This window comes from Dromiciops gliroides, chromosome 4 (genome assembly GCF_019393635.1).
Source record: "Dromiciops gliroides isolate mDroGli1 chromosome 4, mDroGli1.pri, whole genome shotgun sequence".
In the NCBI taxonomy this organism is placed as follows: domain Eukaryota; kingdom Metazoa; phylum Chordata; class Mammalia; order Microbiotheria; family Microbiotheriidae; genus Dromiciops; species Dromiciops gliroides.
In genome coordinates, this window is record NC_057864.1 from 65,328,634 (window position 1) to 65,347,148 (window position 18,515).

Genomic DNA, 18,515 nt, shown 5'->3' on the forward strand with positions numbered 1-18,515 from the left:
TGTTGTTTTTGTTGTTTTTTTTTCTCTTTCTGTTATAATATACACCATCTGTAACATGTATTCTCTGCAGAGGCCCTCCCTTTGCAAGACCAATGTCAAAGCGTCGGTTCATGAGGACAAAAAAAAAAAAAATCGCCCCTCTGGACAAAACTTTCCTCTCTTCCTTTTCTATATTGTTGTTCACATATTATTAGTTAGCAATAGTTATTATATTGTTTTTACTGTTCCGTCAAGGAAACATTTTGTTTCTTGAGGAACAACAGGGGGGACTGTAACGATTGGAATGACGCCACCTGCTGGATACTTACTGTAGAGGAGTTCTGCCCATGAAGGGAAGGTCTTTGAGGGCAAGACCAGGAGTCAGGAAGTGACGCGGGCTAGTGGGAGGAGGAAGGAAGAGACTGGCGCTCGGTCTCGCGCTCTTTCCTTTGGACTCTGGTGGAGAGCGGAGCTAGAAATATGCTCTCCCTTTAATAGATAGGAATCTAGGCCTTTCTCTCTCTTTACCAAATTCTTATTCTCCTTAATAAATGCTTGAAAGTCTAACTCTTGCTAAAGCTTATAATTTATTGGCGACCACTCATTAAATATTTTAGACAGACTAGCTAGAATTTTAACCCTTAACACCTCTATTTCCTATCTTTGTGCCTTTATACTGGCTGACTTCCATGCTTGAAAGGAACTCCCTCTTCACCTCTGCCACCTAGAATTCCTACTTTCCTTCTTATGGCATTATATGGAGGTTTGGGGAGTGATCGTGTGGGGAGCTCTGAGAGGTTACTCCCTACTTTCCTTCAAGACTCAGTTTAAACCCATCTCCTGCATGAAACTTTACCCAATTGCCACATATCCTAGTACCCCAAATTACCTTTTATCTATTTGAAATTTATACCTTGCCTACCCCAAGAGAAAGTGAGCTCTTTGAGGGCAAGGACTTGAGGGCACATTTGTTTTTGTATCCCTGGACCCTCAGATGACAATGACATTCACCAAATGAATTTTTATTGATTGATTAGGGCCAGCCATCGAAAGGCTAGATAACCCAGGTTCAGGCTGGGGCAGCAGAAAGAGATCAGTGGGAACTTGGGGGTTTTGGGGGGTTTTGGGGGTTTTTTTTGGCAGGGCAATGAGGGTTAAGTGACTTGCCCAGGGTCACACAGCTAGTAAGTGTCAACTGTCTGAGGCTGGATTTGAACTCAGGTACTCCTGAATCCAGGGCCAATGCTTTACCACTGCGCTATCTAGCTGCCCCCGGAACTTGTTGATAAGTCCTTTCAACTGCATAGCTTCTTTCCAAGGAAATTGTATTGATTGATAGATGCTACCAAATAACAACTATGTAGGCACCAGAAGTCTATGGGGGAAGGGGGCTGGGATGAGAAATCAAATTGGGAGAAAGAAAAAGGAGTTTTTGCTACCAAAGCAAGAGAAATCCAAGCTCAAAAGTCTGCCCAGGGTAGGGCGGTGTAAAGGGTTCTGGATGTTGGAACAGGAATAGTGAGAGGTGAATGATTACTGAAGATCTATCTGAAGTTGTAACCCTATTTTGAAGGCCCTAAACTGTCATCCCTTTTTTGTCCTTTAAAGGACGTTTATTTTTCCAGCTTCTGATAGCAGCATTACTCTCTCCCTCATAGCTAGCTCCCTAACCATGACATCCCAGAGGCCCCCATTTTCACCTTTGGCCTACTGACAATAAACTCTGTTCCACTCTTTCCCTGGCTCAAAAGATCAGGGGATTTAATTCTATAACATCCCTCTACTTGTTTCTATCATGTGACCGCCAAAGTCGCTCTACTTGCTCCCAGAGTTGAATGTCTTTGCCCACACAGAGGAGACACAAAGACTAAATTACTTAAAACTACTAGAGGAACAGAGGAATCGTGAAATCATTCAAGCTTCACAGTGGATATGACATGAGTAGCAAGCAAGAAGGTATCTCTAATACCGGTATAAACATGCCAAATAGCTCTACTGTGTATCTGGCACAAAGTGTAAAGCTTTAACGTGAGACTATCTCCATCCAAAACGCCTTTTTTTATCCATAGGCCAGCTTAATAATCATCATCTCAACCCAGATTTGACAAATACAAAATACAAAATTTCTTTATTTCTTTCCATAGAAATTATAGATGTATCATAGTGCTTGTCTCCTTACTGAATGAATTTCCTAGACTCAAAGCACTCCTTTTCTATACTCATTTTTCGAAGAAGCGTCTTTTCGTACAATCAGCAATTTGTTGATATCAGATGTACCTTGAATCTGAAAGATGAGTCAAAATTAATCACAACAGTATTATCTTTTTTCAGTAATATTATTACAAGTTTTACTACAAAAAGTCTGAGACCATTTTTATTTCATTAACTTGATTTTCCTCCATTTACTTTTTAATCAGGCTAGTAAAACATGAGTCAATTTTGTTAGTCATTTTAAAGAAACCTTTTTTTTTTTGCTTTTTTTTTGCTTCATTTATCAGTTCTATGGTCTTTTTAATGTAAGGAATGATCTATTTCTTTTTCAATTTAAAAGACTTCCATTTGCAATTATTTGGCATTTATTTGTTGATTTTCTAATTTTATCTTCTCTTTTTCTATTTTGCTGAAGTATGTTCTTAGGAATATAATTTTTCATCTGAGGACTGCTTTAGTTATATCTCAGAAATTATGTGTGTTGTCTTATCAATATCCATTCTCTTTTACATAGATAGCTATTATTTCTATTATCTGTTCTTTTCCCCACTTTATCACCAATAAGCCTCCACTTAGCACGGTATCTTTTGCTTATACTCCCTAAATTATTTAATGTTTTCAGTGTATTATGATCTTTAAAGGATGTGTTTAGTATTTCTGGGTTTTTTTAATATTTCTTTAGAATTCCTCTGTGTCTTATCACACGATCGATTTTTTTAATGGGATCAAGTAAGGCTAAGAAATATTTACAAAGTTTAATGTTTCAATTCACATGGTATTATGGGTCTTTTTATCTCTAAATTCTCTAACATTTTGCTTAGTTCTATATTTCCCCTTTTGTTTAACCAAATACAATATTAATTTATTCTTTTTAAAAATCCTACAAAGCATAGACATGGAAGAACCTTTTTAATATGATTATGCATCCATATATATACATATATATATATATATATATACACACACTATGCCTTCAACACTGTAAATGGGAAGAACAAAAAATGAAATTAAATGTAATCATGATGATCAAGCTTGGCTCTGAAGAAGGGATATGAGTCTGTGTCTCACCCCCTTCATTGTAGTGGTCAAGAACTATCAGAGAAACACTGCTTATAATCTCAAACTTGGCTGATGATTTTAGTTTTGCTGAACTCCTTTTTTTCTCTCTTTTTGTACTCTTTCTTATGAGGAATAGTTCTCTGTGTGGGGGAGTGAAGAGAGACATATTTGGAAACTAGGGTGATATAAAAACAGAAGATGTCATCCATTCCAAGATAAGACTTTTGTAGAGGAAACAAATCATAACCTTACCAAACTGATCAAGGGCACCATTCTCCTGGTTTGACCGTGCCCCCTTCTCACCAGTAAGTTCAAGGTTTTAAATGTCTAAAAATGATTATAATTTTATCATCAATGCCTAAGTCAGTCAATTTTTATTCACACAATTTTTTTTGTATTTGTACAATTTTTGAATGTATATACCTATCATGGGTATAAAGCCCAGCCCTGGGGCCTAGTGAAGGGTCAGGGTAATTTGTAAATAACTGGCTTATAAAAAACATTTACTGTTTTGTGGATTGTGGGGTCTGGCTGGGATTACCAGGCCTACTCAGAATTGTTTGTAATAAAAGAATGAAAGAATCTAAAAACAACAACAACAACAACAACAAAACCCCACTACCTGGTATTAAAGAAAGTTTTTGAGTGGGTTTAAAAAATGGATAAATACTGAGATGTGACATGACATGGTGGAAAGAGACATGGCCTCAAAGTCAGGAAGACCTGTGTTCGAGTCCTGTCTCCAGACTGTGTGACCCTAGATAAATAACTTCTCAGTGCTCTAGGCAACTCTATAAGACTGTAAGGTTAGAAGATTTTTGACCTGGGGCAGGTAGGTGGCGCAGTGGATAGAGCACCAGCCCTGGAGTCAGGAGTACCTGAGTTCAAATCCGGCCTCAGACGCTTAACACTTACTAGCTGTGTGACCCCGGGCAAGTCACTTAACCCCAGTTGCCTCGCAAAAAAAAAGAAGATTTTGACCTGCATCTGTAAAGAGTTTTCTCACTAAGAAATTCCCTATGCTGATGAAACCCCACGTCCTGTCCCTAATATAGGGGCTATAGGATCTATACTTTTGAGGTGAAGCAATATTATTTTTTAGTACCATGAGTAGCATATAAAAGTTATTTTATACAGTACCCTAAGATTTGTGGGAAACCAGCAAAGAATAATAAGGGACAAATTTAGAATGCCAGGAATTATCCTTCTTACCTGAGAACATGTTGAAGGTATTAAGCAGGGGGCAAAATATGGTTTCTCGGTAGCAACGTCAATCACACTTCCATATACAATGAGAACATATTGCATACTCCCATCGTAAATAGACAGTTCACTATAGCTTGATAAATTTTCCATGTACACATTATTTTTTTCTAAATACCTCTGATATGTTAATTCCTAAAAATAAATGATAGAAATAAGTCATCTGCCTCTTGGCTTCCCTCATACCTGGATCACTCTCCCTACCCATCTTCACCTCCTGACTTTCCTGGTTCCCAACCTCCAAGTCTTAGCTGAAGTCCCACCTTCTGCAAGAAGCCTTTACCTATCCTCCCTAATACTAGTGCCTCCACTCTGAAATTATCCCCAGTTTAACCTGTATGGATCCTGTTGGTAGATAGCTGTTTACATGTTATCACCCATTAGACCGTAAACTCCTTGAGATCAGGGACTATTTCTTGCCCTTCTTAGTTATGCCCAGTGCTTAGCACAGTGCCTAGTACACACAGCAATTAGCACTTAAATGTTTATTGACTTGACTTCAATTATAGGACTGCCTTACTAATGTATGGGAATTTCAAATAGACATGTCGACAATGGAGAACAAGTGAACAATTAATAATGTTTAGGCTTTTCCAAACATTTTTTAACAATATTCCCATACAAAGGTCACTTTAAAAAGTCTTCTGTGATGTATAAACAAAAGTTGAGAACTATCTTTACATGTAACGGAAAAAATAAAATACCTCATACATTAAAAAAAAAAAGCCTTCTGTGAGTTTAGGTAGAGTAGTTTTACTGGCTTATATTAGTCAGTTCCTGGTATCCAAAGGGGGAGGAGAAGAATGATCTTATAGCATCCCAAATGGAAAAACAAAGACAAAAAGAGTGTCACTTTCCACAGGACTGAGGGGTACATTATCATGAAATCATAATCCTGGATGTGACCGTAAGAGGTAAGCAAACCTTATCTCCCCACCCGGTGTAGGAGACCCCTGTACAATATCCCCCATAAAGAGTCATCCAGCCTCTGATGTAAGATACCCAGGGATGAGCTCACGAGCTCATCAGGAAGCCCATGACAGGTTTGAACGATGTATCATTAGGAATTTTTTTCTTCCTATTGAACTGGAGAAAGTCCCATTGTGAATAGACATTGTTCATTAGAACTTGATAAATTTTGCACATATACATTATTATGTTCTAAATACTTATGATATATTCATTTCTTTAAAAATAATAGATAGATGAATGAATGAATGAACATATAAATAAATGAATGAACAAACAAACAAATAAATAAATGGAAATAATGACATAAAATTTACCCACTGGTCCTAATCTTGCTCTCTGGGTTGGTACAAAAGGCTCATTCTTAATCCATTCTTTAGGTCCCATGAGCAGAAAGTTGCAAACTTCAACTGCTACTCCTCTATAAATGGAAAGCTCTCAGAACAGAATTGGGATGAAGAGGTAGAGAGCCATAATGAAGAGGTATAAATTTGGGGTGCACAGTCCCTCTCCTATTTCCTCGCAGAATCCTTCTCCTTCAGGATTCAGTTCAGGGGCCACATCCTCAGTAGAGCCATGCCCCTTTTTTCTGTTTTTTATTGTTATCTCTCTCCTAAGTTTGGCCTGTTGTATACTTATGTGCCCATATGTACTATTTTTCTTTATAATGTAAGCACCCTTAGAGAAAGAACTTTCTATTTTCTGTCTTTTTGTCTTCTCAGTGGTACTGCATTGAGCACCAGACACCTCCCTTCCAGAGAAGAGGAGGCCAAGTATTCTATTAAGTCTCCTGGCAGGCTGTTCTCTTCTTCTGGGGGAAGGGGGATTACAACCATTCCTTTAGTTCCCAGCACCTGTCCTCTCACTTGAATGTCTAAGGCCACAAGAGACAGACCCTTGGGGACAACAGCAGCCTACCTGAACCCATTCCTCAATGATTAACAAAATCCCCTCTGGTCTGTTCCCCATCCCAGCAATTCTGAACTCCTGCCTCTCTCCATTTAAATTCCCCTTGCCAACAACCCCGCCCCACCCCAGCCAGATACCTCTTTCCCATTCTCCCCAATGTCCCACCCTAAAGGTGTCTACCCCTTTCATTGTACTTTCTCAAAAGCTTGTTCTGTAGGCAACAATTTTGCTTTCCTCTTAAATTTTTATTTCTTTCCTACTCCTTCCATCTTCTGGTCTCTCTCTCTCTCTGAAACCTAGCTCTCTCTTGATGTCACAGTCTCACTGGACTCCTTTTCCAGCACTGCCTTCACTTATATTCATTTCCCAATTCACCAGTAGAGGTGGGAAAGTTGGAATATGCCTTGCCCCCCCAATGCCACTTCCAGGTTTTCCCAATACCATAATCACTTTAGTAACCTCTCCTACTTAAAGGTTCACCCAATCTGTATTTACCACCCAATCACAGTCCTGTTAACTGTTGTCTCCCCAGCTTTAGGACATTCCCCCTTCTTTCCTCAACATGTTAAGTGACAGGTTCACAGTTTTTCTCTCCCCAGTTCCTGCTTTCATATTAGGGGACTTCAACATACATATTAATACTCCCTCAAATATTCTAGAGGCAGCTAGGTAGTGGAGTAGATAGAGCACTGGACCTGGAGTCGGAAAGACCAGAGTTCAGATATGACCTCGGACACTAGCCAGCTATGTGACTCTGGGCAAATCACTTAACCTATGCCTGCAAAAAATGAGAAGGAAATGGCAAACCATTCCATCATCTTTACCAAGAAAACCCCATGGGCAGCCATGGAGCCATGAAGAGTCGGATGCAACTGAACAGTTGAACATGACACAAACACTCTAACCTATTCGTTCCTCAGTTTGCTCATTTCACATGACCTGCTCCTCTACCTTACCATAGACATATGCAGATGTGGTTATACCCTTGATCTTGCCATCACCTGTATCCATGTTAACAAACTCTGAAATTCCCTTATCTGATTACATTCTGTTCTTTGCCTTGCAATTTGAATTCCTGTTCTTCAACCATACGATGATCTATAATCCCTCAATTTTCCCCAGACTATTACCTCTGCACTTAGCTACCTTCTCCATTGCCCATCTTGACCCCTCTTTGAATCAACCCTGCACTACCTTTGTGCCCTTATCCAATGACCAATCTTGCCCTGCCAAGCCTTAGCCTTCAGTTATTCCCACTTTTGCTTTTAACATATTTGCTGCTAAAGCTAGAGAAAATAATGAAACCATGATAACTGGATCCACTACCAATTTATGTGACATAATCTCAACTGAACCTCAATGCAGAAAGGAAATCTTTTATATTACAATTGACTCAATATCCCACTCAGCACAGTTGCTTTTCCAAACCTTTTTATCCCTGCTCAAACCTCTCAGCTCCCACCTCTGACCTTTCTCAGCTAAGAACCCTGACTCGTATTTCACTAAAAAAAATGGGGTCATTTACCAAGAGTTCCCTTTTTCCTCCTCTTCCTCATCTCACATCACTCACATTCATTCAATAACTATCTCTTCCTTCACCCCTTTCTCACATGAAGAGTTGGCCCCTCTTCTTACCAAGGCAAAAATGGATTCTGTCTATTTGCACAAGTGATACCATTCCATCCCATCTTCTCCAGCAGATTGTCCCCTCTATCATCCCAATTATCTCATTTATCTTCAATATCTTCTCCTCTACTAGATGCTTCCCTACTGCCTACAAACATGCCCATGTCTCTCCCATTCTCAAAAAATCCTCAACTGATCCATCCATCCCTCCTAGCTGTTGTCCCATGTCTCCTGCCTTTTGTGGCCAACATCCTTGAGAAGAGCATCTGTAATATAGGCCTCCACTTCCTTTCCTGTCACTCTCTACTTAACTCTGTACAGTCAGGTTTCTGATCCCATCATTCAACTGAAACTGCTCCTTCCAGTTACTAAAAATCTCTTAATTACCCAATCTAACGGCCTGTTTTCAGTTCTCCTCCTTCCTGCCCTGTCTGCAACCTTTGACATTGTTGATCAGCCTCTTCTCCTCTATACACTCTTCTTCTAGGTTTCTATGACACTGCTATCTTCTGCTTCTCCTCTGATCTGACAACTCCTCCCCCAGTAGTTAGCACAGTGCCTGGTACATAGTAGATACAATAAATATTTATTGACTGACTGATTGACAACCAATGGGATGAGATCCAGATGAATATTCGTTAAATTATTCCTATTAGCACTGTCTTTGCCTTTGGGGATTTGCCAATCAATATCTATGTAATCTACATAAAAAAAAGCTGGATCTCCTCTCTGGTCCCTTTTAGCTCTAAATCCATGAATTATGAACTTTGTAGGTATCCTAATGTTCTGTGAAATAATAGAATAGATCATATAGGAGAGGGAGCATGATAGGGGAAATAGAGCATTGGCCGTGGAGTCTTAAGAAGTAGATTCATATACCATCACACAATGGCTGTCATTGGGCATGTCACTCAACTTTTCAGTTATCTGCCAGGCAACCCTTTAAGATTCTGCTACATGAGAGATACTATCTAAATAAGTGAATGGGGGGTTTTATGTTGAGTTCCACACATTGCCAAAATCAAAGGTCTGAAAAAAAATTATAATAGTTGAATCACATGTCTTACCTCACCCACTATACCCGCCTTTATATATTGATTCGCTATGTTGAGCGCAACTTTCAACCACATTTTGTCTTCTAAGAATGACCAAAATACATCAAAACCTTCATATAAGTCTTCTAGAGAGATAAAACAGGACTGAAAAAAATAAGATAAAATAATAACAACATAAGAATTAGCATTAGGAGTAAGACTATAAGAAAATAGAAACTCAGGGCAGCTAGATGGCACAGTGGATAAAGCACCAGCCCTGGATTCAGGAGGACCTGAGTTCAAATCTGACCTCAGACACTTGACATGTACTAGCTGTGTGACCCTGGGCAAGTCGCTTAACCCTCATTGCCCTGCCAAAAAAAAAAAGAAAAGAAAAGAAAAGAAACTCTATCCATGCTGAGAAATTGGCTATTTTGTGAAGTATAATCAGGACATTTGTAAGGGTATGAATGTGAGTAGTCAAATGAGTAAACCAATCATTTCTACTCTATTCCAAGTATCAAGATGCTAAGCCTTGATCTATTCCTCAGGTGAGAATATAACTCAATTTCACTAAGTGTGAACAAGACCTGGACACCTCCCCGAACAAATTAAAGCTATTTCAAACAGGAGCAAGAGGAAGTCTTTTCTGATGGGTGAGGGAATTGGTCATGGCCATTTCAGGAACATCAAGAAAGCCAATTTGGTTGGACTATAGAAAGTGTAGTAATGTGTAATAAGTGTTAAAGCCAGGTTGCAAGGGGTTTTTAAAGGTCCAATAAGTTTATATTTAACCCTAGACATAATTTAGTAGGGGAATGAAATTGTCAAGCCTGTGGCTTTAGGAAAATCACTTTGGTTGCTATGTGATGGATTAGAGAGGACAGAGACCAGGTAGAGAGACCAATTAGGAGGCCATTACAATAGTCCAGCTAAGGAGTAACAAGAGCCTGGACTATGGTGACAGTCACGTGAGTAGAGGGAATGGCATGGACACAAGAGATATAGTGTCCTTAGAAACCATAATACTTGACAACCATGAGGAGTCAAGGCTGATGCCAAGGTTGCAAAGAAAGCTGGGGGGTTTGAGGGATGAGATGCCTATAGGAAACCTAGTTTAAAATGTCCAATAGGTAGTTGGTAATTTGGGATTGGAGCCCAGGATAGAGTTTATCTATTTTTCAATGTTTCCATATTTACAAATATTTTATTTAATATTTATTAAAATATTTTCTATTTTTCTATTTAATCTATTTATTTAGGACCTGATCCTAGGGTAAACTCATGTCCATATAACATGACTTCTGACTGCAAAGATATTGCCATCACTAAGTACAAACAAGTCCAAGAGAATAAGGAAGTACTCAGAAGGTATTTTTTTACAGGGCAATGAGGGTTAAGTGACTTGCCCGGGATCACACAGCTAGTAAGTAACTCAGAAGGTATTTTCAAAAGGACTCAGCGGTCCTTGAACTTAGGACTCAGCAAAATCACTGCCCAAGCTTTCTTGTTATAGGATATTCTATGACTTCCCCAAAGTCCTACTGTGACAGCAATATTATAAGATGATCTGCTGTGAATGACTTAGTTATTTTCAGCAATGCAGTGATCCAAGACAACTCTGAAGAACTTATGAAAAATCCAGTACATCTCCAGAGAAAGAACTGATGGTGTCTGAATATAATTGAAGCAAAATTTTTTATTTCCTTTTTCTACAGTTTTTTGTCTGTTTTCTTTCACAACCTGACTAATGTGGAAATGTTTTGCATGACTACACATGTATGACTTATATTTAGTTGCTTGAGTTCTTAAGGGGGGTAGGGAGGGAGAGAGGAAGAGAATTTGTACCACAAGGTTTTAAAAATTGATGTTAAAATTTGTTTTTATATGTAATTTGGGAAAAATAACATTCTAAATAAATGGGGGGAAAAGAATAAAAAAACCAACTCCCTATCATGAAAAAAAATATGCTGGACACATTTTAAAGTTTAATCTGCATCACTAATGTTTTCTCCATCACTTTCTTAAGTCTAGACAATCAACAAAACAATAATTCAAGCCCCAATTTGTAATGTTTACTGATTTCCAAGGTGCAAATAAATGCTCACTGAAAATTTAACAATTGGCTCTCCTCAGCTGGTTCAAGCTGACTCCAGGACATCCTTTCATATAACATACAGTGAAAAAAGTAGTGATGCCTGACCTGCAAAATAGTTTCACAGGTAGCTGTATAACCCATTTCTCTTTTAAGCAAACAACTCAACTCTCCTATGATATCGCCACTCGTGAGGTATTCCGTATATGTTTTGGGTAATTTTGCCTCTTCTCTCAGCTTAGGATGAATTCCAAAGTGAAGAAGTGAGCCATTCAACTACAAAGAGAGAAAACACACACACACATTAAAATAGAAATCAGAAGTCCAACAATAATAGAAGCTTAAGGGGGTTTTGAGTGTTTCATGGTTACAAGTGTTTTATATACATTGCCTCATTTGATGCTCATAACTGCCCTATGAGATGGATAGAGAAATCATTATCACTCTTATTTTATGGGTGAAGGAACTAAGGTTCAAAGAGAGAGAATTAATTTGTTTATAGCCACCCACCTAGGTAGTGGAAAAGATGGGATTCAGCTCCAAGTCTGTTTCTCAAGTATAGTCCCCTTTCCATTATCCCATGCTCTATATCTCGGGAAGAAGAAGCTATACCCCACCCCACCCCCCCGCCCCGCCCCACCAGCCCTAGAATCTTGTTATTGCTCTGCTCAAAGGGAAATGTGTTTTATGGAATCTGGCCAGTTTGGAGAAGGGAAATTGCTATCTTTTTTTATTTTAAACTTGAAGGTCCAGAATTGTTTTCATCCTTTAAATGTTCTATTCAGCTTCTAAAATTTCTTAGTATCTTAGACACTGTCAATTTTTACTCACCTTCCCCTTTTCTCATATATTACTGATGAAGAAATTACAAGCAATGGTGGTATCAAGTTCTAACATCCCACCCCAAATTTCATCTGTTTGGGGGGGGAGGGGAGGGAAAGGATGATAAGAGTGAAATAATATTTTACATTTCCTGGATCTTCCTTAGGGATGACATCTATCCCTATAAGAGTAGCTCAGAGACTAAGATCTCAATCCAGTGTTGGTAAAAGCCTAGAAGGTAATCCTCATGTCCATGGAAATCCTACATATCTTTCAAGATCCTATTCAAATGAATTCTTCTTTTCCCTGTTTAACTGTTGTTTGTTCTCTCCTCTCAGTCTGGACTTCCATGCCTCCCTCTCAACACCTCCCTGCCCCCACCCCCAAACACACACAAGGTACTGTAGGCTTCAGGTGGAGCTGAAGCATCTCTGGTTCAAATACTGGCAGGCTTCCAACTTGTTTACTTGCATTCATTCTGACTTCCCTGCTGGAAGGGTCCAGTAGATTTCTGACTGTCTTTGAGTGAAGACCTGGGCTGGATGAAAGCATTTACTATAGTTTCTCTCTGGTTGTTTTTTTTTTTAAATCATCCTTTGGTCTGGTGCTTTTTTAAGATCATTACTGGAATACACATGGAAGATTATAACCACTCCCCTGTGACCTTTCACACAGCCATCTTAATCAAAAGTCTTTCCCTGGTATAACTTTCTTAAGATAATCTTTTTCTTGTCCTTATGTTTTCTGACCAAACTTAGCTCATTCTGGTCTTTTTTTTCCTTGTTAAATAGTTGTTTACTGGGGAAAAGTGGGCTGAGGAGGAGTAACTAGATTCACCACAGAGCAACACCACCATACAAGTTAGGAGCGATGGGAGAGGTCAGCACAAAGCTCTGGGGTCTCAGCCTCTTCCTGAACTGTGAAGGATGACCTGGAGTCATACCTAAGTGTAAGGCCTTGACTTTAGTAAGCATGGTTAGAGACAAAGAGCTACTCACTGACTGCTGCTCTTGACTTTCCACTTGGAGTATACTTGCCTTGAGCAGCCTGGCCAGCTTGATATATTCCTCTTGGACAGCCTTTATATTTTTCTTCTTTCCACCCCAGGTCTTGAGGGCAGATGCCTGTAGGGCTTGGCCATAAGAAAAGGTCAGGGACCAGGGCAAGGGGCAGATGTTAATGGCACTGAGGTTGATGGAGGCAGGCTCCTCACTCTGACCCCCAGACAGAAAGATGATACCAGTGACTGCAGGAGGCACAGTCCAGCAAAGGACAATTACAGTTGCCATTGTGATCTCCTCATGTGAATACTTCTGGATATAGGCATGGCCAGGGGTGACCATGTTAGGCTTCAGCAAGATCCCTTCCAGATAGATATGGTGGTGACTCAGAGCTTCGGAAAGAGCAGCCAGCACCCTCTCAGTAACACTGCAGATCACGTTCTCCATCAGGGAGGATCTCTGGTTCTACAATGGGTTCAATGTCATTCTGCTGGCAAATGCTGGCATATCAGGCCAACACATTGGCATTCTCCATGATGGCAAGTTGGGAAGGCGTATTATCTCTAATCTTCAGTACATAATGCCACTTGGCAAAGTCAGCCCCATCCTTCTTATACTGGGCACAGCACTCACTCAGCCCATCCAGACCTTGGGTAGTAGTCTCACTGTTGGTCCCTGCCAGGGGTACTACACCTTTGTCCACCTTGATGCCCACATGCCACCTTTTGCCTTTATGACTTTAGGGAAGGGACAATCATCACTAGCTTTCTGGTATTGTCTCATGGAAAAGGATAACACCTCCAATCCAGAAGTTCACTTGATCATCTATTTGATGTCAGAAGTTGTTGTTTGTCCTTCATTCGTGAAGAGGACCATGGCATCAGGAGATGATGTCATGACTTGCACTGAATTGGATTTAAGTGAGAGAGGGTTGTTCAAGGTCGCCAACCTCACTCTCTCCTCCAGAGCCATCTGGGTCCAGTGGAAAGATATATATCAGGACAACTGGAGATGGCCTTGAATGTTCTAAGGCAATTGGGGTTAAGTGACTTGTCCAGCGTCACACAGCTAGTCAGTGTCTGAAGTAAAATTTGAACTCAGGTCCTCCTGACTTCAGGGCCAGTGCTCTATCCACTGTACCACCTAGCTGCCCCTGTCAGAAGTAACTGTCTATGGAAGCACTGATTTTCTGTGTTCTCAATTCCGATGGACTATAGCCATTTTGTAGTACCAAGGGTGGATGCATTTACTACCAAGATTACCTTGCCTAGAGCAACAATTTGGTGAACTATAATAATACAGTTCTTTCTTTTGTTCTGGTATCAGAGCTGGGTATTGGCAAGGCATGTTTTCCTTGGCTGTACTGGTAGTTTCTCACAGGATGCAGATGGCTTATGATCAGGAGCCAAACTTCTGTCCATTCTGATCTTTGACACTATTGATATTATTCTTTTTTTTTTTTGCAGGGCAATGGGGGTTAAGTGATTTGCCCATGGTCACACAGCTAATAAGCATCAAGTGTCTGAGGCCAGATTTGAACTCAGGTACTCCTGAATCCAGGGCCAGTGATTTATCCACTGCACCACCTAGCCACCCCCTATTGATATTATTCTTAAAAAGTTGCACCATGCTTTTTAAAAAATTATACTTTTTTTTTTTTGGTGAGGCAATTGGGGTTAAGTGACTTGCCCAGGGTCACACAGCTATTAAGTGTTAAGTGTCTGAGGCCGGATTTGAACTCAGGTCCTCCTGACTCCAGGGCTGGTGCTCTATCCACTGCACCACCTAGCTGCCCTCCTACATTTATTTTTAATAGTATTTTCCCCAATTACATGCAAAGACAGTTTTTAGTCATTCATTTTTTTAAAAATTGAGTTACACAATTTTATCCCTTGCTCCCCACTCCCTGCTTCTTAAAGTGGTAAGTAAGGTTCTTTTGTGTTTATCCTCCCCTTACCCAACCTTGCTTTCATCTTTCGTACACGTCTTTTTTGTACACGTTTGTTTTGCAGGGCAATGAGGGTTAAGTGACCTGCCCAAGGTCAAGTAGCTAGTAAGTGTCAAGTGTCTGAGGCTAGATTTGAACTCAGGTCCTCCTGAATCCAAGGCCAGTGCTTTATCCACTGCGCCACCTAGCTGCCCCCTGTACATGTCTTTTTCAGATTTGTCAATGAGTGCTTTGTGTATCCACATCAATCATTTTAGACAATATTCTCTTTTCTTTATCACAAATGTTTTATCTTTGCCTTTAAATTTTCATACTTGAGAGCTTCCCATCACTGTTGGGATCATCACCCGTGGTATTCTACCTGTTTTTTGATTTGTACTCTTTGAAATCTATTCTTTAAGATCCATGCCAGGGGGCGGCTAGGTGGAGCAGTGGATAAAGCACTGGCCTTGGATTCAGGAGGACCTGAGTTCAAATCCAGCCTCAGACACTTGACACTTACTAGCTGTGTGACCCTGGGCAAGTCACTTAACCCTCACTGCCCTTAAAAAAAAAAAAAAAAAAAAAAAAGATCCATGCCAGAGTATGCCCATCATTCTTTTCCTTCTCTATCATAAACTTTAATACAGAAAAATGTCACTTCTCCACAAAGGGTCCCAAAGTTTCTACCCCAGAAGTTAGTTCCTCTTTGCCATTGATAATCAGGTCCAAAATGGCAATTTCATTGAATTGCATTTTCCAATTTATCAGTCAATTGACCATTCAATCAATAAGTGTTTATGATCATTGTTGTTTAGTTGCTTGGTCGTGCCTGACTTTTCATGAGCCCAGGGACCATAGCACCCCATTGTCTTCCATCGTCCACCACATCTCAAAGGCCATCCAAGTTCATGTTCATTGTTTCTAATGACACTATCCATCTCTTCCTCTGCCATCCCTTTCTCCTTTTGCCTTCGATCTTTCCCAAGATCAGGGTCTTTTACAATGAGTCCCATCTTCTCATTATATGGCCAAAGTACTTAAACTTCAGCTTCAGTTTTCACCTTCCAGTGAATAGCCTGAATTTATTTATTGTTTGTTTGTTTTGTAGAAGTTATCTGGTTTATTTAGTCATAAGCTTGCAGAACGTCAATGCCACAGCACAACACTTCTCAGGAGTGGAGCGCTCACCACTTGTCCAAGAGACCCCGGCTGGGGATGTACTTAACCCCACAGCCATCAGGAATGAGACGCTTCTTAGCTATCATATCCTCAAACTGATCAGCATTGAACTTGGCGAAACCCCACTTCTTGGAGATGTAGAGTGTCTGTCGGCCAGGGAACTTGAACTTGACTCTCCGCAAAGCTTCAATCACATGTTCTTTATTCTGAACCTTGGTTCGAATTGACATGATAACTTGGCCAATGTGGACACGGGCTACAGTGCCCTGGGGCTTCCCAAAGGCACTCCGCATGCTAGTCTGGAGCCTATCAGCCCCAGCACATGATAACATCTTTTTTTTTTTTTTTTTGACAGACACAAGGACCCTGCCCCTGCAGTGCGGGGCAAGGACGTTTATTGTTGACAGGGGCCGGGATCAGCAGTTGGACTTTGCCACTCGCTCCAGCTCGTCCTTCTTGATGGCGTAGGAGTTTGAAGAGCCCTTATTGATGCTGGTGACATGAAGAGGATGCCCGTGCACATGGATATGAAAGCCATCCTTGCCACAACTCTTCACCATGTACTTGTTGGCACAGATCCGAGCGGCCCCCAGGGCTTCTGATGGCAGCTGCTCATATTCATCTGACACCATATAGCCACACAGTGGAAATTCATCCACCTTGGTTTTCTTTCTACTAAGATCGAAGATTAGGATCTTGGCATCAGGAACTCCCTTGCAGAAACGGGACTTTGGGTATGGCTTATTTTTACAGTACCTATACCAGCGGGCGGGACAACGGCCCATGGTGCCGGTGCCAGCAGGGACTGGGTCTTGCCTCAGGGAAAGGCCAGAATTAATTTAAGTATCAACTGATCTGATCTCCTTGCTCTCTGAAAAGTCTTCTCCAAAACCACAATTTGCAAGTGTCAATTGTGTGACACTCAGCTTTCCTTATAGTTCAACTCTGACAGATATATATGGCTACTGGAAAAACCAATAGCTTTGACTATACAGACCTTTGTCAACAAGGTAATATCTCTTTAGTATGCTGACCAGTTTGCCATAGCTTTCCTCCCAAGGAAATTTCATAGCTGCCGCCATCGGTAGAGATCTTTGAGCCCAAGAACATAAAATCTGACCGGGCTTCTATTTCTTCTCCTTCTATTTGCCAAGAAGGGATAGGAACAGTTGCCAAGATCTTAGCTTTCTTTCTTTTTTTGGGGGGGGTGAGGCAATTGGGGTTAAGTGACTTGACCAGGGTCACACAGCTAGTAAGTGTCAAGTGTCTGAGGCTGGATTTGAACTCAGGTCCTCCTGAATACTGGGCCAGTGCTCCATCCACTGAGCCACCTAGCTGCCCCCAAGATCTTAGTTTTCTTAAGTTAAGCTTTGAGCCAGCTTTTACACCCTCCTCTTTCACCCTCACCAACAGGCTTCTCAATTTGGCTTCATTTTCTACCGTCAGAGCAGTATCATCTGCATATCGGAGATTGCTGGTATTTTTCCTGGCAACCTCAATTCCAGCTTTTAATTCATCCAAACTGGCATTTTGCATCATGTGTTCTACATAGAAGTTAGATAAATAAGTTGACAATATACAGCCTTTTCATACTGAAATTTTTAAAAAGATATAAACAGAGGGGCAGCTAGGTGGCACAGTGGATAGAGCACCAGCCCTGGATTCAGGAGGACCTGAGTTCAAATCCGGCCTCAGACCCTTGATACTAGCTGTGTGACCCTGGGCAAGTCACTTAATCCCAATTGCCTCACTTAAAAAAAAAAAGATATAAACAGAAGATGGAAACTAGGTCAGGAAACTAGGAACAGATACCGCAAAGTGACACAGTCCTATGAGAATATGAAGAAAGCTAAAGTCAAGAATGAATTAAATTAAAGAAAACCCAAAAGGAGGTAAGTTGACAATCAAGCAAGGGATAGAACCTTTGGAGAGGATGGGAAGATGATACTGAAAGATGAACAGGGAAAGTAGAACTACTTGACTCTTTTTTTCCTTTTGGGTTTTTGTTTGTTTGTTTGGGTTTGGGTTTTTCTGCTAAGAAAAATATAAACTTCAGCCTGAAATGCCTTAGTTTTTAAATTCATATTTAGATTTCCAATATTGAAAATCATGAGCCAACTCACCTTCAAATTTCAAAAGCAATAATTAGGGACTTTATGAATAAATAAAAATAAATGCTGAATAAATAAATAATGCAATATGGATAAAGGTAGAAACATGTACCATATCCACATATTGGCATTTATATAGTTTTAAGATTTGCAATTCACTTTATGTTACATCATTTGTTCTTCACAACAATTTTGTGGCATAAGGGCTATTATTATTGCTATTTGAAGAAGGTGAAGCTGAGAGCTTTTACCCCAGTGACCCCAGTACCTGTGTGAGGCAGAATTTAAACTCAAGTCTTCCTGATTCCAAACTCAACACTCCATCTA

The 18,515-nt window shown here is 40.3% G+C and overlaps 2 protein-coding genes and 1 pseudogene across 3 annotated transcripts in view; all 3 read right to left on the reverse strand.

Annotated features, from left to right (window-relative positions):
* Window positions 1-2,176: 2,176 nt before the first annotated feature.
* The window catches only part of SLC9C2 (solute carrier family 9 member C2 (putative)), a 99,900-nt gene continuing 83,561 nt past the window's right edge, over window positions 2,177-18,515 (reverse strand). Inside the window, 4 exon segments of the mRNA XM_044003123.1 lie at window positions 2,177-2,263; window positions 4,462-4,647; window positions 9,084-9,215; window positions 11,254-11,421. Of these exon segments, the coding sequence (XP_043859058.1) occupies window positions 2,177-2,263; window positions 4,462-4,647; window positions 9,084-9,215; window positions 11,254-11,421 (573 nt within the window).
* On the reverse strand, window positions 12,931-14,315 carry LOC122752561 (annotated as a pseudogene).
* LOC122752562 (60S ribosomal protein L10-like) lies at window positions 16,083-16,862 on the reverse strand. 2 transcript variants are annotated; one of them, XM_043999391.1, is made up of 3 exons: window positions 16,788-16,862; window positions 16,563-16,685; window positions 16,083-16,412 (listed from the first exon to the last, which is right to left on the reverse strand). In XM_043999391.1, exons 1-3 carry the CDS (start codon window positions 16,860-16,862, stop codon window positions 16,083-16,085), a joined length of 528 nt encoding a protein of 175 aa, XP_043855326.1. The 2 variants fall into 2 exon arrangements, with proteins under 2 accessions (XP_043855326.1, XP_043855325.1); XM_043999390.1 differs by having other exon boundaries at window positions 16,563-16,862.

Coding starts and splice junctions, on each gene's coding strand:
- LOC122752562 (XM_043999390.1), bottom strand. CDS start 16,862: ATGGGCCGTTGTCCCGCCCGCTGGTATAGGTACTGTAAAAATAAGCCA. Junction 16,413..16,562: donor TTCATGTCACCAGCATCAAT/AAGGGCTCTTCA, acceptor AAAAAAAAAAAA/AAGATGTTATCATGTGCTGG.